This window comes from Falco biarmicus, chromosome 8, assembly GCF_023638135.1.
Source record: "Falco biarmicus isolate bFalBia1 chromosome 8, bFalBia1.pri, whole genome shotgun sequence".
Classification (NCBI taxonomy): domain Eukaryota; kingdom Metazoa; phylum Chordata; class Aves; order Falconiformes; family Falconidae; genus Falco; species Falco biarmicus.
The window spans coordinates 42358933-42382706 of NC_079295.1; the positions used below are offsets into that span (position 1 = coordinate 42358933).

Genomic DNA, 23774 nt, shown 5'->3' on the forward strand with positions numbered 1-23774 from the left:
ACCAGTGTATCCACTCACATCACTGCGAAGATCATAGGCATGTTTGGCATGGAGAATTTCAGGAGTGTCCCAAACAAAGCAGCCAATGCCTTTCAGCCAGTTAAGATCATCCTTGTATACCACCTAAGGTACCAGAGCAAAGAAGCAATCTGTAAGTCTTCCACAAGGATCTAGTCCCTTATTGCTAAATCAGTCTGAAACAGAACTGCCAAATGATGCCAAGTGAAGTTTCTAATATTTTGACTTTTTGAGTTTGGTTTGGCAAAATTGAAACAATTCCTTCTGGAATTTAAATAATTTTTCTTCATTGCTTCAGTTTGGCCAAGAAATAAATAAAAAAACCTAAACAATGATTTTTAAGAAGCTACTTGCATATCCTGTTGGACAATGATTTACTGATATATTGCTGGCCTACTCCCGGGCTGACTTCTGCAAGACAAGAAGCTTCACACCACCAGAATTTTCTCAAACTTCCAAAGTTTCCACATCTTATGCAACCAAATAATAAAGGACAATTTACAGACGGGGTAGGTGAACTGATAGAACCGTAATTTTATGATGCAATGCCTACACGATAACACTGAAATCACGCATACTAAGTCACATCTCAACTACACACTTACTGCCAAGTGTTACAAAAAAAATTATACAGATGTTGTTTAGCACTGCATCATGCAACAGATTCAAGTGGCAGCTTCAGACTGCTCCAACTAAGTTTTTGCTAAATCATCTCTTCTGACAGAGCATCAGTGCAAAAATCTTTTAAAAAAGTGAGCCACGAACACATGATTTGTGAACTTACATCACTGACTTGATCAGTTACTTTTCGAACATGGGCATTGACTTGAAGATCTGGTAGACAAATCCATTCATGGAGATGAGTGCGGTAATCAATTTCACTGACTTTCTTCTGTGCATCCTTAGCAGAAATTATGTCTACCATGTCTGGAATAATGTGGACTTTGGCTTTATTCTTCTCATAGACTTCCTTGTACAGACGCTGAAGAGTTAAAAGAGTACATTAATAATGCTGACAAATAGTCTGAAGCATTAACTGTCGACAATTTTGAAGCAAAACTATTCATATTTTTATGGAATTTTAGTGGGAGAACAATCACTTTGGCTATGACTAAAAATTTACATCTTGCCTACTCTAAAAATAATTTGCAGAACCTTAACAAGGGCGATAGAATATGATATGTCAAATTTTCATTGTACTCACATGTTAAAAGGAGGTAAATTATGCAGTGCTCTGTTTTATACATAAACATATTACACTAAGGGTTTAAGCCATGCATGTAATTTAACAGTTGAGTCATAAGCTTGGAAAGACATTTGTAAGTGTATTATAGAATTTAGCAAATACTGAACACTTCCAAATGCATGTGGAAATATGATATCTGAATGAAGGTGTGTGGATTCTTTGAGTAGCCTCTTCTGAGGTAAGTATGGTTTTATCAGGAAAACACACATCAGAAAACATCACTTACATCGATATTAAGCTTTCCAACTCTAAGGCACCTTGCTGTATTAGGATCATCCTCAACGCCTCTGGGTAGCGTGTACAGTGCTTTAAACTTGTCATATTCTTCTCGGTATTTTACCTAAGCAGACACAAAGAAAGGCAAAAAATAACTGACACTAACGAGTCAACTGTATTTTTGGAACTAAATTCACCAGTAAGCAAAATATTTAGTTGAGTCCAACAAGCAGATAAAGCCTTTTAAAGCAGGATCTTGGTTTTCTATTTTATTTTAAATGCCAAAGGAAGCACATCATAACTATCATGCTATAAAAAAACCACAACAGCTGACTAGAAAAATTTAAAAATAAATAGATGTAGATAATATTTATTGTTCCAGCTCTTTCATTTAAAGGTATCCATGAAGGCAGTAAGCTCTTGTAAGCCTCAGTTCAGTAAAGCGCAAAATTATGTACTTCTGTACTTGGAAAAGCATCATTCGAAGACATTTGGTGTTTTTCTGATCTGGATGCTTCTGCAATTGAGACTAAAAAAACCCTAACCAGACATTTTCAAGAAACAGTTTCTATTACTATTAAATGTGACATTTCTTTCCATGAAAAGAAGCAGCAAAGGACTATCTGTTATCCAAATGACCGTCACAGAAAACAGATACATAGTATATCTAAATTAAAACCAGAAGATAATTAAAAAAAACCCAAACTTTTTTATTCCTAGAATTGATGATCTGAATTAAAAAAAGAAGAAATTATTTTATTCACTTACAATACTAGCATTATGCTTCAGTTCTTTTGCACGTGCTAGAGATACAGCATCAGTGGGCATTATGTAGCCAGTTGCTTTCACTTTTTCCCAGGCTTCCTTGTAGAGATTCTATGGGAAAATAGAAAGTCTGAGTGGCATAATTATTCTCCTGGGTAATAATCAACAACCAATAGAAATCAAAAGCCTTTCTGTTTTTATTTATACATCATAATTATTACTTAATATCAAGAGGCTGTACACTAGTTTAATCTTGACAGTGCACATAAAGGGTGACAAATGCTTTCTAACTATTCATGTCCATTCTTATACAAGGATTAACTTTATTCAGGTGCAATTTTCTTCAGGGAATCCATTTATCAATGCATGTATTTTGACAAGACTGGAACTACAGCTAGAAAACATGCGCTTTGCCTAAAATGCAGCACCTTCCCCATGCTCAAGCATCCACAGAGTTATCACTGGCTTTGATAAGCTCCATGTTTGGGTATTTATCTTCAGTGTGAACAAACTAAATAAAACAATCTCACACAGTAGCACCTTTAGCAGAAAAAAAAATAATATGCAGAAACACTTACATTGCTAAAGAGATGTTTCAAATTTTGAACTCTCTCAGAATCCACTGTTTCAGTCACAGTTGTATACTTGTCCTTAGTTTTGTGGTACTCTTGCTTGTATTTCACCTGTAAGATGAAACATTCAGGTAACTTGTTTCAGTTCTCAGAAGGAGCAGGGGTTAAAGTCTCAATAGAACAAATGGGGAGACTCACATCACTAGCATTTACACCGCTCTGCACAGCAGTCACATAGAGAGGTGTGTCAGTAACAACACCAAAGTTCTGCAGATTCTCTTTTCCTGCAGCTGTATATTTTATCTAAGGAAACAAAACACAAGAAAACATAAATGATGAAAATGACCAGGAAATCCTCTGCCAGCTTCCTTTAAAATCAATTCTGGACAACTGAAGCCCAGGATTATGGCCCAGTTAAGTCCTACTTTAAAAGTGAAAAGCCATAGGAAAGAAATACTTAATATACAGCCAGTTTGAACTAAGGAATAATGAAAATTGTACATTACTGTATAGCATCTAGCAGGCCAAGAGTACAATCAGCAAGGCGAGAGACAACTATTTTCCCAACACAAATGTCTCACTGAGGGTATCTTGTGCACAGAAGGGCATACAGAAAGACAATGCTTTGTCTTCTCACTGTTAAAAAACATAACCTTGCTGTCCTTCTATTCTTCCAATTTTTCTGCTCCTTCAATAATAAAACTGGTCATGTCTCTACAGATGAAACTGTAAGAGTATATTATAATAGTTTGAACAAAATATTTCTAATGTGATAGGAATCACTTCATTCTGCTCTGGACTAGGACAGCTGTCAATCCCAGTGAATCATAAATGGAAGAAAAAAATCTTGTGGATATTTACTTATTTGAGGAAAATGTGCTTACTTGGCTCTGGAGGTCATACGATTTTTTAGCATGCAGGATTTGTGGAGTATCCCAGACATAACATCCAAGTCCCTTCAGCCAATTTAAGTCATCTTTATATACCACCTATATGGAAGAAAACAGACTATTAAGTCAGGAAGAAATTTTCCTTCACCTTGAAGAAAGTAGTACTTGTTTCTTCTCAATGTTCATTACCTTCCACTCATGCAAAGTCAGTGCAGAAGGTTACCACTGAATCTGAACCAGGCTCATTCAGTAATTCCAATCTATTTGGAAGTTTAAATATGAGCACAGAAAAGACTAGCCCATCTTACGGTTTGACAGAATGATTTTTTACCCACTGGATTTGCACGGGAAACTAGACCAAATACTAAAGCATAATAGTAGGCCAGGCAATTAACACATCATCAGATTTTATTAGGAAGGTTGGTTTGCCCAAGTTGAGATATTGTTGACTATATAATATGAAAAAGTGTTGTGGTTCAGTGTGCCACTCACTCAGCCTATATTCTGTGGAGTGATACAACCCCAAATGAACAAAGAAAAGCCTTTTCCAGACCCATTGGATCCAGGAGGATTGCGGACACTGTCCTGGTCCCTTTGCAAATTACAGCATTCCCAATTACAATACATAATGATCGCTGAAGTGCAGCAACATTCTGACTGTACCATGGCACATCCACATCTCTTCTCTGCATGTGCCAGATGGCAAGCATTCTATACAGTCTCATCCAGTCAAAAAGAGATTAAATGTTGATAGCAGTGACCACTGGGAAGGTTTCATAAATGCTGACTTAAAAAATCTTCTGATTTACAAATGAATAATCCATAACGAGACCACTAAAATGTCCCAAAGAAAACTGAAAATGTAATTTTTGCTATGCTACTAAGCAATCTAAGACCATGGCTATTAATTTCATATTTAAATACCATGGAAGATATTGGAATGTATTTTATAATTAAATACCTTGGAAAAAAAAATTACATGAAAGGCTACTAAAATGTCAAACAAATAAAGGAAACACATACATCACTCAAAATTTCCTGGGCTTTTTTGGCTTGAATAACATCATTTTCTTCAGGTGAACAGCTCCACTGATGGAAGTAAGTTCGATATTCAAGATCACTGAGGATATATTGGCACTTCTTTGCTAGCACATGATTCATCATGTCACTTGGAATATGAACATTTGCTTTGGTGTCTTCATAATTCTTTCTATATGCCAACTAAAAAGGAAAGAGTGGGGAAAAGCTAAGAAGAGAGAACAGTGTTTTTCTGCATAATTTTGACTTTAGTAGGATACAGATTATAGCATAATCTGAGGCATGCTTTCTGGATTTAGTAGCTAAACTCCCACGGGATTCAAAAGGACAAAATCTTAACTTCAGTACTAATCACCATTTACTCTGATGAGGTTTTAGAAGGACAAGAATGACCTTCATTAGCAGATTTAACAGGTGGTGAGAAAATTAACAAGACTTCAAGATAAGAAAGGTCTCATGCTACAAATATGTTTTTAATCTAGTTAAATCTCCCTGTCCAAATGAAGAATACTTGGGATTATACTAACTTTATGCCCTGCGTGATATGCTATATGTGAGTGGTGATAATAACAAATACCAAACGTGCATTTTACTTTTCTAGTTCTTAAATTCCTATTTCCATTCAAAATTAACACTTTTTTCTTTGTACAGCAAAAGAATCCCAAGCCATGTGTTATTTCTTATGGCTCAGATTTTTAAACTGAAATAGAGAAAAGTTTTTTTTCCCTATTCTACTATGTGTAATAGCTAAACAAACCACTTCTTAATGTCCTAAATAATTTCAAGTTCAATTATTAAATCCACATACAAAATAATCATTCAGGAAACATCAGCATGTTGAAAACACTTTTACTGATGTTATTAAGCATTGCACTATTTATGTTTAAATATGTCGCACTAAAATAAAGAAAATGGAAAATACTATAGCAAGACTAATTCTCCTTACCGCACTCCTCATTTTCTGGAATGCTAGTGAATGAATGACACTGGGGAAATCACCAATCTCCTTCCCAGCCAGGTAATGGCCTTTCAGCTTCTCATATATTTCCTTATATTTAAGCTGCAAAACATTTATGAGGAAATTTGAAAGTTCATTCTAACAACATACAGGAAAAAAGGAAAAAAAAAGAGAAAGAATGGAAAATTCATACTAACCTCACTATTTATGTAGTTGGCATGCTTCGCTCCAACAAGTGGAACATATTTCTCATCCAAAGTATACCCAATGGGCTTGCTAACTTCCCAAGCATTTTTATAGCGTTTCTAGACAAACACAACATATACAGGTTTTGATAAAATATCCATTATACATCCCAAGAAACCTGACTCTGCCATTTATACACACATGGAATATGGCTGTTTTTATTGAGTAGCTCTGTATTCCACGATGTGTTCCAATAAAGTAAACAAAGAATGTTAATTCTGAACACTTATTCAGTGTAAGGCAAACAGAGTAAGTGTTCCCATTCAGGAAGGTACCTGAGCACAAATTTGAGCTGATCTCTACTTTCTTTACTATATTTGGAATTCAACATTTCTCATCTGGAAGAGTAATAAAAGTATCCAAAATATATATATGAACTCTTGTTTAAAAGTGAAGTGTAAAATTGACATTGCTAATGTTATAGATGTAAGTTCAAAATTATGAAAAATCTTCCAGTAATGATATTGTTTATTATAAGAACATTATGTGCCAGTGGCACTTTTCTAATGTTATATTTTGTTAAATATTAAGTATATTTATTTAATTTATATTATTTTACCTTCAGACTAAATCATGAAGCACCTACTCATATGAATGAGTAGTCACTTAATATTTTCAAAAAATAGATTTCCCATTAAAACTAGTGAGTCTACTCAAAAGTAACTGCTTAATAATGTAAACCACCTATGATTTTTCTCATTAAAAAATAAATGTAGATTTCATCGGAGTCTGGGAAGATACTGCTGGATGGCAATTAAATTATTTTTGTCACACAAATTCTGCTACTGCTACTTCCAAACACCCCACACAGCAGTGCTTTAAGATCAGTTCAGTAAGGAAGGAAATTATCCTTATCCCAATGATCCAAAGTGGGAAAAACTGAAGAAAACAGAGATTAAATAACTTTCCCAGAGCCTCCCAGCAGACAGAAACAGAACAGTTTTCTGAAGTCCACTCCACATTATGTTGCTTTCAGAACAAACAAATTAAAGCTTAGCTATTTATTGAATCTTACATCACTGTATAGTAAGGACATGTCTCTGGCATGGTTCAGTGCGGGAGTATCATCAGACCCAATATATTGGCCTTTCTCAAGGTTAAACGTTTCTTTGTATTTTAGCTACAAAAGAAAAAAATACAATGTTAATTCCTCAGGAGAAATAAGTTATCCCAATTAGTCCATCTATTAAAAGTAGACATTAATTTTGTGTTATGTTATCATATCCTCAATAACATTGCGTAGCACATTCCAACCACTATAGTACACAGACAAATGTCATCAATAAATATGTCACACAACAAAATTCATACATTATTCTAGTGAAGTTAAACATGCTGATCAGCAAATACAGTTTAGTAGCAACACCACTAGCTCCACTAGCACTACACAACTAACTTGTTCACCAAGAACAAGATTTAGTTTTGAACTACTGTAAGCAAAGTTTAGGTAAACTTTAAATAACAGACTTGCTATATTCTTCTACAGAAAAAATACTAAATTATTTTGGATAGCAGTATTGTGTTGTTCATTTATGTCACTTCTTACTAAACTTATTTATACCAACAAAAGTCTATTATTAATGACGCATGCATGTGCATACACACACACAAGGCTAAACTCAGTTTAGCAAAACCAATTAAGTCATCTACTGATTCTAGTAATACAACAGTTTCTATTTAAAAAAAAAGTACGTACATCGCTCTGATTGACAGAGTTAATCTTTGCCAAAACAATGTCAGGAGTGTCAACCACGCTGGTATAATTGGAAAAGTTATCAAGGGCTTCTTTTGTATATGCTCTCTGTAAAGAGATGAAATACTTAAACACTGTGCATGAGAAAGAAGAGCTAATCACAAACTGCTAAAATATTTTCTCTTACCTTATTTATCAACTCTTGTGCATTCTTAACTTTCTTATGTTCCACTGAATCCAGAGGAATCCAACCACAGCCACGAAGCCATTCCAAATCTGATTTATAAATATTCTAAATCATAAAAGATAATAAGAAAAGAAATAATTTAGCATGACATTTTTCAGTCTTACATAATATGAACACTACACTTAGACCAAACTAAGTGGAAATGACACAGTATGTGTGTAATAACACTTACATCACTTTGCAGATCATAGGCCTTCCTTGCCTGAATACAGTCATTTTGGTCAGGATGGCATGTCCATTCATGCAGGTATTGGCGGTAGTCGACATCGCTGACCAAGGTCTGACATTCCTTTGCTGCTACAACGGACACCATATCCGGAGGGATGTGAATTTTGGACTTTGTTTTGTGATAGTCTGATTTGTACAATCTGTCATTCTGGATCTCGCCTGCATGCTCAAACCACACCAGTTTTGGATCATCTCTCATACTGGCAACTCCAACATAGTGACCTCTTTGCTTGACATAGTCAGCTTTATATTTAAGCTGATGGAAGAGGGGAGAAACATGTACAAAATCAGCACTGATTATATCTGTTCTGTTTTTAACCTGTGAACAGCTATGGTTTTGTCAACACAAAGAACAGATGAGACAGGGAGTTGTCAACTGCAGTCTTAGGTTTTCAGTACATCACCAGATAATAGGACACAAACAATAATGTTACTTCGTATAGTCCTTCCACTACAATTTTCTAGACTAATAGGCTACCATTTTTCAGTAAACAGTACTTTCAACACAAGAGGAAAGCCTTGTTAAAAAATTTTTGCTAATAAGTGCATTTAGCCTCATCTTTGTAACAAATTATTTGAGACTGTCTGAAGAGTGGATGCTTATTTAAGGTATTTACATCACACTTTTGATAAAATGTATATTCAAACAAATAGTCATGCAATATTTTCAACATACATTATGCATAAGTTTAAAATGTAACATGCATACCATCTTACAGTTTTTCAAGGAGGAAGCCTCCATAATATGCCAAAAAGTTAAATCAGAGCTATATATTATAATTGTATCATCACTTCAATTATTTAGCATCTATAAAATATGGAAGTCCACCTGAGTTGACTTTGAAAGGACTGTTTCTGGAGAAAGTGGTGGTGGAAGGGAGAATCTGACCTTCCAGCACTGATAACTGTAAAACCTGTAATAACAAAGATGGCTGAATTGTTTAGAGGAGAGGGGACTTCAGGGGTCATGAAAAGCAATGGAAATCTTTCCTGAATGGAAAGCTTTCTGTCTGTTGTTGAACTTTCAAGACCTTTAACATTTCCAGGCTTCCAAGCACTTGCCTTCCTAATGAGAAATATTATTACCTCACTTTGGACATCATTTGAGTGTTTGGCGTGACAGATCTGCACAGTGTCAGGAGGCAAGAGGTAACCAGTGGCTTTTTCTTTCTCCCAACTTTCCTTGTACAAATTCTGTAGAAAATAAAAGGGAGGAGGAATTCAAAACTACTATAATGATAGTTGCTACCTTATATTAATCTATAGTAATCTATATTAAAGTATAAGGATAACGAATCCTTCCTTTAGGATGTTCTTAAAAAGGCAAGTTTTCTAAATTCCTCAGAAGAGTTATTTAATGTGAATAGAAATTGTCAAGGAGAGATCACACACCTGATTAAGAATTCTGGCTGCCTCTCGGGCCATATCTAGCTGTGGTGTATCTGTTAGAGTATAATTTGACTTGACCTCATTCCATGCTTTGTGGTATTTAACCTAGAACAGAGAAAGAAATTACTGCCTTGCAGCACCATGACAAAATTGGGAAAACAATACCAAGACCCATATTTTATGCATGAAATAACATATAAACCCCTGAACTTGCAAGGATATTAGATAAACACATTAAATATACATCCAAATGGGTATTTTTTTAAAAAGGAAATCATACAAGACAAGAAATTACAACATTTATCAGAGAAAATTTTGAAAACTTGTTCCAAGGCAGGTGCAGGGACAGGGAAGAAACTTCAGAAGTCCAAGTTACACCACCTGTTTGGTCTTCAGGGATGTAAAGCAAATAGCCAAGGAAGAAGTATTTGAACAAGGGCAATAGATTTTAAGCTTTTTAAGAGCAAATGTCTTTACTCAGCATGATCTCTATGTGAATGCAACATTCTAGCATCTCTCAACCACAAGTATCTACATTGAGACATGTTCCATGTCCTACACAGGACATGCCCAACTGTGTGTATGTGGTTGCATGGCAGTATGACATGCAATTCAACTGTATCACTGTTACTGCCAGCCTTTTACCGGTGTTTGAGTTAATAATGTGTTTAGCTTGGCCTGTTCTTTAATACATGTTAGCAAAAAAAAGAAACTCGTGAACTGAGAGTGGGTCGTAATTTCATGTTCACAGCCCAGCTCCTTACAAACTAGCCTTCAAAAACATACAAAGAACGGCAAGCTGACAGCACACCAGTTTTGCTCGTGTTTATTGTTACACAGTAGTGTAACAGTAGTTAACTAAAAATTGTAAATCCATATTGGCAAAAGTGAGAAGGATTAAGCATTATGGTTGCCAGAATGCAAGTGGCTATTTGCACACATGATCACCAATGCTATCAGCCAAGACTGAAAGAAAGGACTGGTGGCAGAACTACCACTAGCTTTTCACATGTCTAGGAAAGATGTTATTCTGCTTGAGAAGCTTCTTCCCTTATAAGCAATGGAGATGAGCTAGTGAGGTTCTGTTCATATTTATGTCATACATTCACAGAATTCCCAGAGACTGATCAAGAATTTTTTGGCATTTTTTTTTTAAAGGTAAAATAATATCCTTTTAAAAATAAAAACCTTCTATGTAAATATACACACCAAGTTAACAGCCCGGAAACATGCTAGCAAACTTACATCACTGAGAATTTCACCACTGTTCTTTGCTGTGATATAATCAACTCTGTCTGCCACTGGAGTAAAGGGAAGAGTTTCAGCTTTTGTGCGGTACTTTCTCTATGGAACAGAAAAGATGAACAGTCAGATTATACTGGAACATTTTATAGCTAACACAGCAATTCTGAATACATAGACAAAACAAGAAAGTTTACATGGAAAGAAAAACTCTCCAAACACAGTGAATGCTATGGATATACTCCAGTTGTACTTTTTTAAAAAATTTAAAAAATATTGATGTATTTAGCCATTAAAAGACTTGAAATTACAAGTAGCCTTAAGAAAATTTTAGTATTGAAAAATATTTTGTTACCTCATTCAAAAGATCTCCAGCATATTTGACATGGTTGATTCCAACAGAATCATTTGGTAACCATCCAATTCCCCGCAGCCATTCTAAATCAGACTTGTAAATAGCCTGGGAAAAAATAATAGGGTCCACGCTGTTAGCTACTGTTCCCTGTACAATCCAGCAAGATTCATAAATAATGGCACTTACTTCCACTGTTTAAAAAGAGAGCAGTAATTCTAACCTGAGCACTATATCTGAATTTATCACACCTCAAATGGCAAAATATAACAGTGGCGTATACTTTGCGTTCCTAATAAACAGCAAAGCTCATTCACTGAATTCAGCAGATTCCCACTACTCTGAGCTGAAGCAGACTAAGAAGACAAATACAGTAATAAGTTAAGCTAAGTGTTCATGTTAACTTACATCACTCTGAAGATCATAGGCTTTCCGAGCCTGTATGACATCATTCTGATCTGGAAGACAGATCCACTGATGCAAGTAATGACGGTAATCAACATCACTGACCAAAGACTGACCATGTTTAGCTGCTAGGATAGATAGCATGTCTACTGGTAGGTGGCACTGTGTCTTCCATTTGGCGAAGTGTTTCTTGTATTCCAGTTCACTCTGAACTTTGCCTACGCTGAGGGCAAACTGCATTTTTGTATCTGCTTTTGCATTTGGAACTCCAACATAATGCCCCTTCTGCTTCTCATGATCCAGTTTGTATTTATACTGGGTAAAGAGCAAAGATCACCATTACTAACAGTTATCATGAAATAGCTCTTAAAGCATGTGAAGAGGTAGATGCCTCTTTTGGAACTTACATCACTAGCAATTTCTCTAGAAGCTTTGGCTGCCTTGATTGGGATTGCATCCGCTCTCAAATCGTAACTCATCTTCAACTCATCCCAAGCTTCTTTATACAGTTTCTGAAAAGACAGCAAGATGTCACGCATATGCTAAATACTCTGGCATTTGCCATTAAAGAAATGCACAGTTTACTGTCATTTGTTTGCTGAAATAGTGTGACAATTTTTTGTGCATTACTCCTGCTCCTAGCCATAAATACTGCTGCAAATCTTACTGCCTTTCAAACATGTGCATTATCTGTAACACCAGTTTTGCAACCTATACTGCATAGAAGGGTGTTTGTAAAGGTTTAGAAAATATTTATATGCCTTGGGCTTCCATCCATTTCAACAAAACAGTATCTCCATGGTGCATGAAATTAATAAATTTTTAACAGCTGTATGCAAGCATTTGTTTTAAAATGTCTAAATACTTTAAGAATACTCATTAGAGGGAAGGGACTGTTGTGAGCCCTGTATGAGGACAGACTTCCATGAGGTCTATGTGTCTTGATCGTCAACTTTGTAAGTAACATCTTAGAATGTTAAAAATCACAGGATACTCATACTATTTTATAGAAATGTAGAAAATAGAATGATAAGCCTACCTGGCTATAATTAGCAGCATTAGTCTTGGCTAGGTTGATTTCAGGTGTGTCTGATGTCATATGGATCATAGTCTTGTCATTCTCCCAGGCTTCTTTGTATTTTGGCTGTTGAAATAGTTCATTTTATCATATTGTAATTATGGAATGTCACTTGTCAATAACATAAGATCCCATAAATCTTGCCTGAATTGTCATCTTTTAAAAATAAAATGTCTGGAAAAGCATTAAATTTGACTTAAAATACAGTGCTATTTTATATCAATTTTATATTTTAGCAGTGAGATTTCTCTTTTACTGTTTATAGCCTCAAAACAATTTTAGGAACATTGTAACGTACAATGCTGATTTGTTCGGCATTTGCTTTAGCTAGAAGAACATCTGGAGTATCAACAATACTGGTATATTTCAGGCTTTCAATAGGTGTACGATACACATTATCACTCAGGAGATCTTGGGCATGCTTCACTCTCTTAACATCTGGAGAGTCATTAGGCAACCAGCCAATTCCACGGAGCCACTCTAGGTCTGATTTATAGACAACCTGTATCAGAAATGGTCAGAAAAGGAAAACATTGTGTTAATCACTTCAAACTATACGAAGCAGTACATGTTTTAGAAAATGTCAAATCAGCTAGAGCTAGATTAATCCTTTTCATATACAAGAAGTGTTCAGTGCCATAAGTAGAATACAATCTGGCAACCCAGATTTAAATAGTTCATTTCTTAAACAACACATTCCGAAACTTGTGAAGTTAAATATAGGGGAAACAAAAGAATTGCTATTAATGAAAGTAAAGTATTAAGATCTTTAAAGAATGTTCCCATCCCCTCCAAAATACTTATTCCTCTAGTCACTTCAACAATTTACAAGTCTAAACAAAAAAACAGGCCACCCACCAGGATATCTGACAAAAAGGAGAGGAAAAAACGTTTATAGAGGCAATGGGGACTAGAGCTAACTGGCGTAATTCCTGAAGTGGTATCAGGCAACATTATTTAAGTTTTAAAAAAGCAAATCCTTCTGCAAGGAACATGAATCTCACCTCTGAAGTTCATTGAAACAAAGGAAGAGTGACTGATGTTGTCTAATAAGCAGCAAAACCAAGGAAGGAAATCAGCTGCATGGACTCCTCCCACTTTGAAATCAGCCACTAAAATATCTTACCTGCTATCAAACAGTTTTCTTGCAATTAAATAAATTTCCAAATTGACAGGAATATTAAAAGCCACCTGATTCCAAAGCAGGAAACAATGCTATTTCATAAGACCCATTAGATAGACAAATCCTCCATACTCTTCAAATCACAATACTACAAAAGCATATGTACCACAGCAGATAGTAAGTAAAGCTTTTATAAAATTCAGAGATATTACCAAAACTTTTTGAAGAATAAAAAAGAGCAGATAAAAGCAGTAACATGAAAACTGAAGAATCCTTTTTGACTGTATAATATCAAACCATCAAAATAAGGCTGTATTAAACAGCAACAGTAGTAACAACTATATGTCTATGCATACGCACATCACTCTGTAGGTCATAGGCCTTCCTTGCATGGATCACGTCATTCTGGTCAGGCAGGCAGGTCCACTGGTGGAAGTACTGGCGGTAGTCAACATCACTGACTAGTGTCTGGCACTCCTTGGCTGCCCGCACTGACATCGCATCGACTGGTATGTGGACCTGGGACTTGGAGTCATGGTACGCCTTCCTGTAAATTCGGTCGTTCTGCAGCAACATGGCACGCGCAGCGCACGACAGCTTGGGGTCCTCCTGGGCAGTTCGGCACCCGATGTAGTGGCCTTTCTGCTTCTCATGCGTTTCTTTGTACTTGTACTAGAAATGCAGAAACGACACTAACAGTCACGTATAGCTCACATGAACATGACAAACAAACAAAAGCCTTTCCGTGGCCTCAGCTTCAACCCTTTGACCTGAACTTAACTTCTTGCTGCTGAGCTGGACACACGAAGAGGCAAACACAGCAATCAGACTAAGAGAAGACTGTACCTCACTAGCAATGTCTCTGGAAGCCTTGGCATGTTTGATGGGAATGGCGTCAGCTCTCATGTCATAGCTTTTCGCCTTGGCCTCATCCCAATCCTTCTGATAGTGTTTCTGCAAAGAAAATTGATCACCCTTGTTATGCGCCATCAAGACTCTCTGATACCAATGCCTTTTCTTAAAACGTACTATGGAACAAACAATTGTCACGTTTTTATTTTAATAATGATTCACATGCATAATGATTCTATTCTCTTACATTGCTGATGTTGAGAGCGTTGACTTTGGACTGCAGCATTATGGGAGTATCAGAAGGCATGGTAATCTGCGTCTTATCTTTATCCCAGGCTTCACGATACAGATGCTGCGGAGAAAGAACGCATCATCACATTTCACTATGGTTTGAACACTGGAAAAATGCAACCAACAGGAATTCTTTGGTAATTCTGATTTGCAATACTTTCCAATTAGTCATTCCCAGGGTAGAAATTCTACTCTCCACCACAAAGAAAAGAAATGTCATCACATAAATCAAAGGTAAACGAAAAGTAAGCTTACGTCACTGATCTGCAAAGCATTGATCTTAGCCTGGACAACATCTGGCGTGTCAGTAATGCTGGTGAATTTCAGCTCGTCTGGCCGTGTGCGGTACAGCCTTTCATTCAGGAGTTCCTGGGCTTTCTTTGCTTTGACCACATCCACAGAACCTTCTGTCAACCACCCAATGCCTCGCAACCATTCCAGGTCTGACTTGTACACGTTCTGTGAATAAACCAAGGGTTACTCATGTTGCTGCAACAACATTATGTGCAGAGAGGTTTTGTACAAGCCTTTCCCCAGGCTCCTCCTCGTACAGTTACACGCAAGCAGTCAAGGAGACTGTGGTGTACCAGGTCCTTCCCACACACAGCTGAATCCCTTTTTCGCACAGCAACGAAATTACCGGTCTTTTAAAGACACTTGTTACATGCAGACCAGTGGTGTGATCTGCAAGCAGTCTGCAAGCTACATTCTACAGCAGACCAAAAAAAAATGGCTTCTTTATGAACAGCCTGGAATGTTTCTGGCCCCTGGGACAAAAATACTACTGATTTGGAAAGGGTCATCCAGATGAATTAAAAGAAACATATCAGGACTGACTGCAGGCTCATGAACGTGCATTTGAAAGGATATTTGCAATCCTAAGATTATTGATAATCTTAGGATTGTCACTAAGAAACAGCCTCACACATCTCTCATAAGGCTTTTCTACAGTTACTCTCACTCACATCACTCTGTAGGTCATAGGCCTTCCTTGCATGGATCACGTCATTCTGGTCAGGCAGGCAGGTCCACTGGTGGAAGTACTGGCGGTAGTCAACATCACTGACTAGTGTCTGGCACTCCTTGGCTGCCCGCACTGACATCGCATCGACTGGTATGTGGACCTGGGACTTGGAGTCATGGTACGCCTTCCTGTAAATTCGGTCGTTCTGCAGCAACATGGCACGCGCAGCCCACGACAGCTTGGGGTCCTCCTGGGCAGTTCGGCACCCGATGTAGTGGCCTTTCTGCTTCTCATGCGTTTCTTTGTACTTGTACTAGAAATGCAGAAACGACACTAACAGTCACGTATAGCTCACATGAACATGACAAACAAACAGCTTTTCAGCTTCCTACGTTGTCCCCCCTTTTACACGTTTCCCAGAGGTTCTGCCTTAGCACAGATAAAGCTCTGGTCCACTCAAAAGTCAGGTCCTCAAGCTCCCAAAAAAGATATTCCAGAAGTCACCCATGATTTTTTAAAAATCTCTCTGGTTTTTCTTAACACACGTAAACAATGAAAAATAGTACTGAAGCAGACACCCTTGTGCTCTGTAAGACCACTCTGAGCACCAGCTGCATTTCACATCTTTAGAAAAAATATTTGATAGTGGTGATTACAGGAATTGCAAGAACTCAGCAGCAAGCACAATTGCAGCCCCGCCCTGATCAGCTTTAAATTGTTGTTTGGTGTCTGAAAACTCACTTTGTTACCCAGTGCAAAGAGCAGTCTCTTAAGTATATCACATCCTCTTATTCACAGAGCACTTACAATAGGCAGCTTCAAGCTGCAGAAAGAAAGAATTGTTCACAACAGGCTTTAAAGTAACACAGGGGCACAAAACCATACAGGACTTCTAGGTGAACCAAACTTCACTTAGTTCTGCTGAGCTGGACACACGAAGAGGCAAACACAGCAATCAGACTAAGAGAAGACTGTACCTCACTAGCAATGTCTCTGGAAGCCTTGGCATGTTTGATGGGAATGGCATCAGCTCTCATGTCATAGCTTTTCGCCTTGGCCTCATCCCAATCCTTCTGATAGTGTTTCTGCAAAGAAAATTGATCACCCTTGTTATGCGCCATCAAGACTCTCTGATACCAATGCCTTTTCTTAAAACCTACTCTCTTGGAACTAACAGCTTGGGTGCTCTCTTTGCCCCCTGTAACTAGCAGGGTTACAATAATGATCCTGGCAAGTGTCTTAAGAGAAAACTCATTACTCAAAGTAGGTACAAGATCAAACCCACAAAGAGGCAGTTGAAATATTCCTGAAAACACATCACTACATCCCCTCTAACAGACTACTGCTGACCGCATGTATGAGCTCACCACATAGGCCTCAAGTAGGCATCCAGCTGACAGGAGTGTACACCTCCACAGCTAACACTGAATTTTGTGTGACTGTTCAACAGAGATTCTGCTCACACACACCTGATTGCAGGGTCAGAGCTACTGGGGACAAAGCATCTGTTCTACTTAAAAAACATACCCAGACCCTACTTAAGTTATGAAGCTTCCTGACTGCCACTAGAGGCTTCTTTATTTACCAGCCATTTTTAGTCCTACCAAGACAGTGAGTGTAGGCAGAGAGCCTCAGTCCATTTACAAGACTGAACAGAAACCAAAGTGCCTTCCTGTATCTAGAGGCACCCAACCTGTGCAGGTCATCAAGCCTAAGAACATGAGGGCTCCTTCTTTGGTGGCATCTCAGTCCACAGAAGCTTGGTCAGCTCAGCTGGCAATTTTTATTAGTTAGTTATTCATTAGTACAAGTGGGTAAATGATGCACTTTTTAGTTTATTTTTCATGACTCTGAAAATTCAGAAACTGAATGCCATTGCAGGTCAGACTATAAGGAACTCAGAAAAAACACATTAATCAAAGCACAAGCAAGACAAAAACAGGGGAAGTGAAATGTCTGTTGTAATTGCACTTGAAATATTTCACGTCTAATTCAATCACATCAGGTACTTTGGAAAAATATTTAACATACTATCAACATCAAGAAAGATTGGGAGTAAATAGAGTTTCCAGGCAAAGCCCCAGTCAAGTTCTGCTGAAAATGCAAAATGGGAAATGTTTCTAGCTTTGCAGCATCTCCAGTGTGTTAGTGCCATTGAACCAGTGAGCGAAACAACACAGATCTGCAAAACAGGTCAGGGCTGATGAGCCTACAGACTCAAAAAACAACTCCACGAAAGTATTTGCCAGTTTTGTCAAACAGAGAAGGAACTGCATGGAATCGCACACTGAATTTTGGAGCTTGCTCACAAACACACAACCTGTCCTGCAAGGCAGGCAACTCTGTGAGTCATTCCCTCAGGAATCTCTGCAGTTTAGGACAAAAGTTATCAGTGCTGGCATGTTCCATGAAAGCAGTTTCATCAATTTCACATTCACATGGATGAGGGAATACAATGGCATATATTTCAGCTCAACGCCTCGGGCCTACTTGCTTAATGATTGTCTGATTGATAAACAGTGCTCACTGGTTCATCAAAAACTCTCTCGGCCTAAACTGTCCCTAGATGTAATCTACTTTTAAAAGCACATTAGAGGATGGCATCAGTACACAACCATTAACAGCAAAATCTAGAAGACACAGGCCAAAACCTGGAAGAACAATTGTCACTCTCAATTTTATAACACTACATATGCATAATGATTCTATTCTCTTACATTGCTGATGTTGAGAGCGTTGACTTTGGACTGCAGCATTATGGGAGTATCAGAAGGCATGGTAATCTGCGTCTTATCTTTATCCCAGGCTTCACGATACAGATGCTGCGGAGAAAGAACGCATCATCACATTTCACTATGGTTTGAACACCGGAAAAATGCAACCAACAGGAATTCTTTGGTAATTCTGATTTGCAATACTTTCCAATTAGTCATTCCCAGGGTAGAAATTCTACTCTCCACCACAAAGAAAAGAAATGTCATCACATAAATCAAAGGTAAACGAAAGGTAAGCTTACGTCACTGATCTGCAAAGCATTGATCTTAGCCTGGACAACATCTGGCGTGTCAGTAATGCTGGTGAATTTCAGCTCGTCTGGCCGTGTGCGGTACAGCCTTTCATTCAGGAGTTCCTGGGCTTTCTTTGCTTTGACCACATCCACAGAACCTTCTGTCAACCACCCAATGCCTCGCAACCATTCCAGGTCTGACTTGTACACGTTCTGTGAATAAACCAAGGGTTACTCATGTTGCTGCAACAACATTATGTGCAGAGAGGTTTTGTACAAGCCTTTCCCCAGGCTCCTCCTCGTACAGTTACACGCAAGCAGTCAAGGAGACTGTGGTGTACCAGGTCCTTCCCACACACAGCTGAATCCCTTTTTCGCACAGCAACGAAATTACCGGTCTTTTAAAGACACTTGTTACATGCAGACCAGTGGTGTGATCTGCAAGCAGTCTGCAAGCTACATTCTACAGCAGACCAAAAAAAAAATGGCTTCTTTATGAACAGCCTGGAATGTTTCTGGCCCCTGGGACAAAAATACTACTGATTTGGAAAGGGTCATCCAGATGAATTAAAAGAAACATATCAGGACTGACTGCAGGCTCATGAACGTGCATTTGAAAGGATATTTGCAATCCTAAGATTATTGATAATCTTAGGATTGTCACTAAGAAACAGCCTCACACATCTCTCATAAGGCTTTTCTACAGTTACTCTCACTCACATCACTCTGTAGGTCATAGGCCTTCCTTGCATGGATCACGTCATTCTGGTCAGGCAGGCAGGTCCACTGGTGGAAGTACTGGCGGTAGTCAACATCACTGACTAGTGTCTGGCACTCCTTGGCTGCCCGCACTGACATCGCATCGACTGGTATGTGGACCTGGGACTTGGAGTCATGGTACGCCTTCCTGTAAATTCGGTCGTTCTGCAGCAACATGGCACGCGCAGCCCACGACAGCTTGGGGTCCTCCTGGGCAGTTCGGCACCCGATGTAGTGGCCTTTCTGCTTCTCATGTGCTTCTTTGTACTTGTACTAGAAATGCAAAAAAGTAGTATTAAAAGAAATAGTGAATCTAAGATGAATTTCTCATTATTTCATATTGGTATAGATTACAAATAGTATTTGTAGTGTTATGAAATATACTCATTTAGACTTCAGAAATGCCTAACACATTCTTGTTCCACATCTTCTGTTTATTTTCATTATAGTTAATTATTTTCTAATATATGCTTAATGTCAGGATTTATAATTTAATGCTCCTTTTGGAAACTGTTGCCCATTTTCTTTCAGCAGTGAATTCTTTGTTAGTAGGCTTTCAAGATGGGTCTGATGTATCATGTTTTTTCAACATTGTACATACATTATTACTTCACTCTTGTTTCTCAAGCTGACTGAAAATAAATGTAAAGGAAGAACATACTTCACTCGCAATATCTCTTGATGCCTTTGCACTTCGGATTGGAATTGCATCAGCTCTCATGTCATAACCCTTCTTTTTTGCCTCTTCCCAGGCTTCTACATAAAGTTTCTATACAAAAGATAACAGAAAATGGCTTCTTAATATTCTGAGAAATAGAATTTCTACTTTTCATTGTTTTTTCTTAAAATTGTAATGAATGCATGTTTTAGACGATCTTTACAGTTAAAGAAATGCTTACTTCATTTCTGAATTTCCATTACTTTAGTATATGTTTAAAAGTTCTTACATGGCTGACATTAGCTGCATTGGCCTTCGCTAGCAAAATTGACGGTGTGTCAGGCATGACATGAATAGACGTTTTGTCTGCATCCCAGGCTTCTGTGTATAAACGCTAGGAGACAGGAAAACACATCCCTTTAAAAAAATTTCTTTATATGTGTCATGATGGAAAGACTGCAAATTTGAAAGTAATATTTATCAAAAATATATCTGTGATATAAAAGAAAACTAATCTTGAAGCAGAACAAGATATATCTATATCTCTCTCTATATATATATAGCAAAACTAACACATTTATCCAAAGAAAGTACTTTACAAAATGTGAAGGCTAGCTCAAGCAAGCTTTAAATAACCAGACATAGCAAAGATCAAGGAGGAAACTTTGTCCTTCCTCATTATTTCTCAGGCTATAGTTGGCACAGCAATTGATTGATTTAGGATTGCTGGAAAACTGCTGTAGGAGGAAAACTATAGTCATTATTCTGCCGTAAATGTACAAGTTTTTTGATTGATGTTTCTTATTAAAGAGAAGGAGTAGATACTTTGTGTCTTGCGTCCTGCAGGTCTGAGATAAATTGCAGAAGCTGCGCTTCCAGATAACATCTGCTATTTCCTCATAGGTTGTTCATCATGCAGTATGACATTCAGTTAACAATACATCATTATAGCAGCTGCAGTAAAAGCCTCAATATTCTGCTACATCCTATCTTATAGCATGGTCATGGCACCACCACCTCTGGACATACCATAACACCTTGCTGGAATGTAGTTTCTGCAGATTTCACAGTATTGCTTAAAAACCACAAAAAATTAAGCCTGCTTTATCAGAGAATAACTTTGTATAGTAAAGGAGCATTAACAAAATAGGAAAACCATTCCAAACAGACATGTAAAAATAGGATTTCAGTTTAGATGGGAGGAAGAGGGAAATTCACCAGAATTTTTAATATTACTCTTGAAAAAGATGTGATTTAGGTGATTTTTTTTCAGACATTTTTAATCAGTGTTCATGTTGGACAGAGCCCTCAGATAAGTGCTTTCCTATGCAAAAGCTGAATTTGGACATTCATTTTGTTTAAGTCCACAATGAAAGTGTTTAGCCTTACTTTTTATTGTATTTTTCACCTCACAAACAAGTTCTACTAGCTAGTAATGCTAGTGATTTTGAAAAAAAACCCACCACCCTCACCTTGTTCATTATCTCAGCATTTTGTTTGGCTAAGACCATGGCCAAAGAATCTGTCACACTGGTAAATTTAATTTGGTCTGCTGGTTGACGATATTTCCTTTCACTCAGGATTTCTCCAGCTTTCTTGGCTTTCTCAACTTCCATGGAACCAATAGGAACCCATCCGATACCCCTTAGCCATTCCAGGTCTGATTTGTAAACAGCCTGAAAAAAAATTGAAAGTTCATTATGTATGTGTAAGTGTGATCAAATATTAAAATAATTATAAATAAGCACATCCTAATCTATATGAAAAATTGTATATATTTCTGCATAGCAGTAGGATATGGGTTTGTGAACAATTGTTATTTTAGAAGATACAGTAAAATAATAATAATAAAAAAAAAAGAATGAAGTTATTGAAGAATTCCACAAATACCAGAGTTACACACGTATTACACCTCAGGCTAAGGACTGAGAAAATAGGATTAAACATAAACTTGATGTTAGAATATTAAACATTTCACCTTTATCAACATGTCTGAGGTGATTAAGGCATATTATATATCTTTAAAAAATTATAATGCACAAGACCAAATATATTTAATTATGTATTACAAATTCAATTATTTACTCACATCACTCTGTAGATCATAGGCCTTCTTGGCATGGATAACATCGTTCTGGTCCGGCAGACAGATCCACTGATGCAGATAGTGGCGGTAATCAATGTCACTGACCAGCTCCTGACATTTCTTGGCCAACACAATTCCCAGCATGTCCACTGGGCTACTAAAGTGTGTCTTGGTCTTCTCAAAGGCTTTCTTGTACTCCCTGTCACTCTGGATCTTGGCTACGTGCATTGACCACATCATCTTCGGATCATCCTCTATGTTACGGGCTCCAATATGATGGCCCAGCTGCTTGCGATAGCCTTCTTTGTACTTGTACTGAAATAATGCACATTCATATTCACATGGTATATTTATAAATTTATAAATAATTATAAATAATTCACACAGTTTAACATAATCATTAGTATTTTGTTTAGAGAAAAATATGGTTTAGGTCTTTCTACTCTTTTAGTAGTTTTCACATAAAAAGGATTTTTATTACAGAAATCATTATCTCTGATTTTTTTATGTAACTATATCACACTTAATTAACTAAACACTTAATGTCACATCCTTACTAAAAAGTTTGATATTCCACATTCTTTTACTATTAAGATTAATTGTAAAGATTCACTTATTTTAGAAATTTATTACAAAACACCTTGATGAAGACAGTCTGAGTTGGTCTTAATACTAACAGTTAAATATTAATCATCATAGAAAAACAAGGAGCATAAAAAGCTGTTTTACTCTGTCTGTTAGTGATATTTCCTCATCCCAGAAGCAAAACTTGTCAGTCATTATGGGGGTTTTCTCCTGTTTTTTATATTCACACATCATGAATTTCAGTATGACACTTAAACAAAACTATTTTTTCTTCAGGAAAAGACAACAATTCAGAACTTTTAGAACTGATTTACTAATATATCTATTTTGGGGAAAGATTTTAAAGTATTTCCTATTTTGAATCAGAAATTAATTTGACTAACGCTAGCATAGACTCATAGGCCTTACTGAGTACCCTGCTGGAACATCCATGGACATTAATGGAACTGTTACAGGGGGCATAGAAATAATCCTCATTTTCTGTATTTATTAGTGTGATATATACCTCAGGCATAAAATACTGTCTACTTAACTCCTTTCATGTAGTAAACGCATGCTGTAGAATCACTGGATTCCAGTATTACCTATTCTATAAACTTAAGATATTACATTAACAAACAAATGAATATACATTCTGATTCTTTTCCATTATCAAATCCATACAGACAGGATAAAAAAAAAATAAAATGCTTACATCACTGGCAATCTCTCTGGATGCTCTGGCAGCTTGAATAGGAATGGCATCAAAACGCAAATCATGACCCTTCTTCTTCGATTCCTCCAAAGCTAGTTTGTACATTTTCTGTGAGAAAAAATATTCACGTTTGTTTAAAAAAAAATTACCATTCAGTTAAGCACGTGTGTGC

The 23774-nt window shown here is 37.1% G+C and overlaps 1 protein-coding gene across 1 annotated transcript in view; it reads right to left on the reverse strand.

The window, feature by feature from the left end:
* NEB (nebulin) overlaps positions 1 to 23774 on the reverse strand; it is a 131201-nt gene that overhangs the window by 47768 nt on the left and 59659 nt on the right. Inside the window, exons 62-89 of the mRNA XM_056349161.1 lie at positions 23603 to 23710; positions 22327 to 22638; positions 21710 to 21913; positions 20527 to 20631; positions 20241 to 20348; positions 14067 to 14378; positions 12882 to 13085; positions 12545 to 12649; positions 11913 to 12017; positions 11509 to 11820; positions 11104 to 11208; positions 10752 to 10850; positions 9510 to 9611; positions 9204 to 9311; positions 8062 to 8373; positions 7830 to 7934; positions 7646 to 7750; positions 6965 to 7069; positions 5901 to 6008; positions 5692 to 5805; positions 4731 to 4928; positions 3702 to 3806; positions 3016 to 3120; positions 2824 to 2928; positions 2249 to 2356; positions 1491 to 1604; positions 803 to 1000; positions 19 to 123 (exon numbers count right to left, since the gene is read on the reverse strand). Coding sequence (XP_056205136.1) covers positions 19 to 123; positions 803 to 1000; positions 1491 to 1604; positions 2249 to 2356; positions 2824 to 2928; positions 3016 to 3120; positions 3702 to 3806; positions 4731 to 4928; positions 5692 to 5805; positions 5901 to 6008; positions 6965 to 7069; positions 7646 to 7750; positions 7830 to 7934; positions 8062 to 8373; positions 9204 to 9311; positions 9510 to 9611; positions 10752 to 10850; positions 11104 to 11208; positions 11509 to 11820; positions 11913 to 12017; positions 12545 to 12649; positions 12882 to 13085; positions 14067 to 14378; positions 20241 to 20348; positions 20527 to 20631; positions 21710 to 21913; positions 22327 to 22638; positions 23603 to 23710 — 4176 coding nt within the window. The remainder of the gene's footprint in view (positions 1 to 18; positions 124 to 802; positions 1001 to 1490; positions 1605 to 2248; positions 2357 to 2823; positions 2929 to 3015; positions 3121 to 3701; positions 3807 to 4730; positions 4929 to 5691; positions 5806 to 5900; positions 6009 to 6964; positions 7070 to 7645; positions 7751 to 7829; positions 7935 to 8061; positions 8374 to 9203; positions 9312 to 9509; positions 9612 to 10751; positions 10851 to 11103; positions 11209 to 11508; positions 11821 to 11912; positions 12018 to 12544; positions 12650 to 12881; positions 13086 to 14066; positions 14379 to 20240; positions 20349 to 20526; positions 20632 to 21709; positions 21914 to 22326; positions 22639 to 23602; positions 23711 to 23774) is intronic.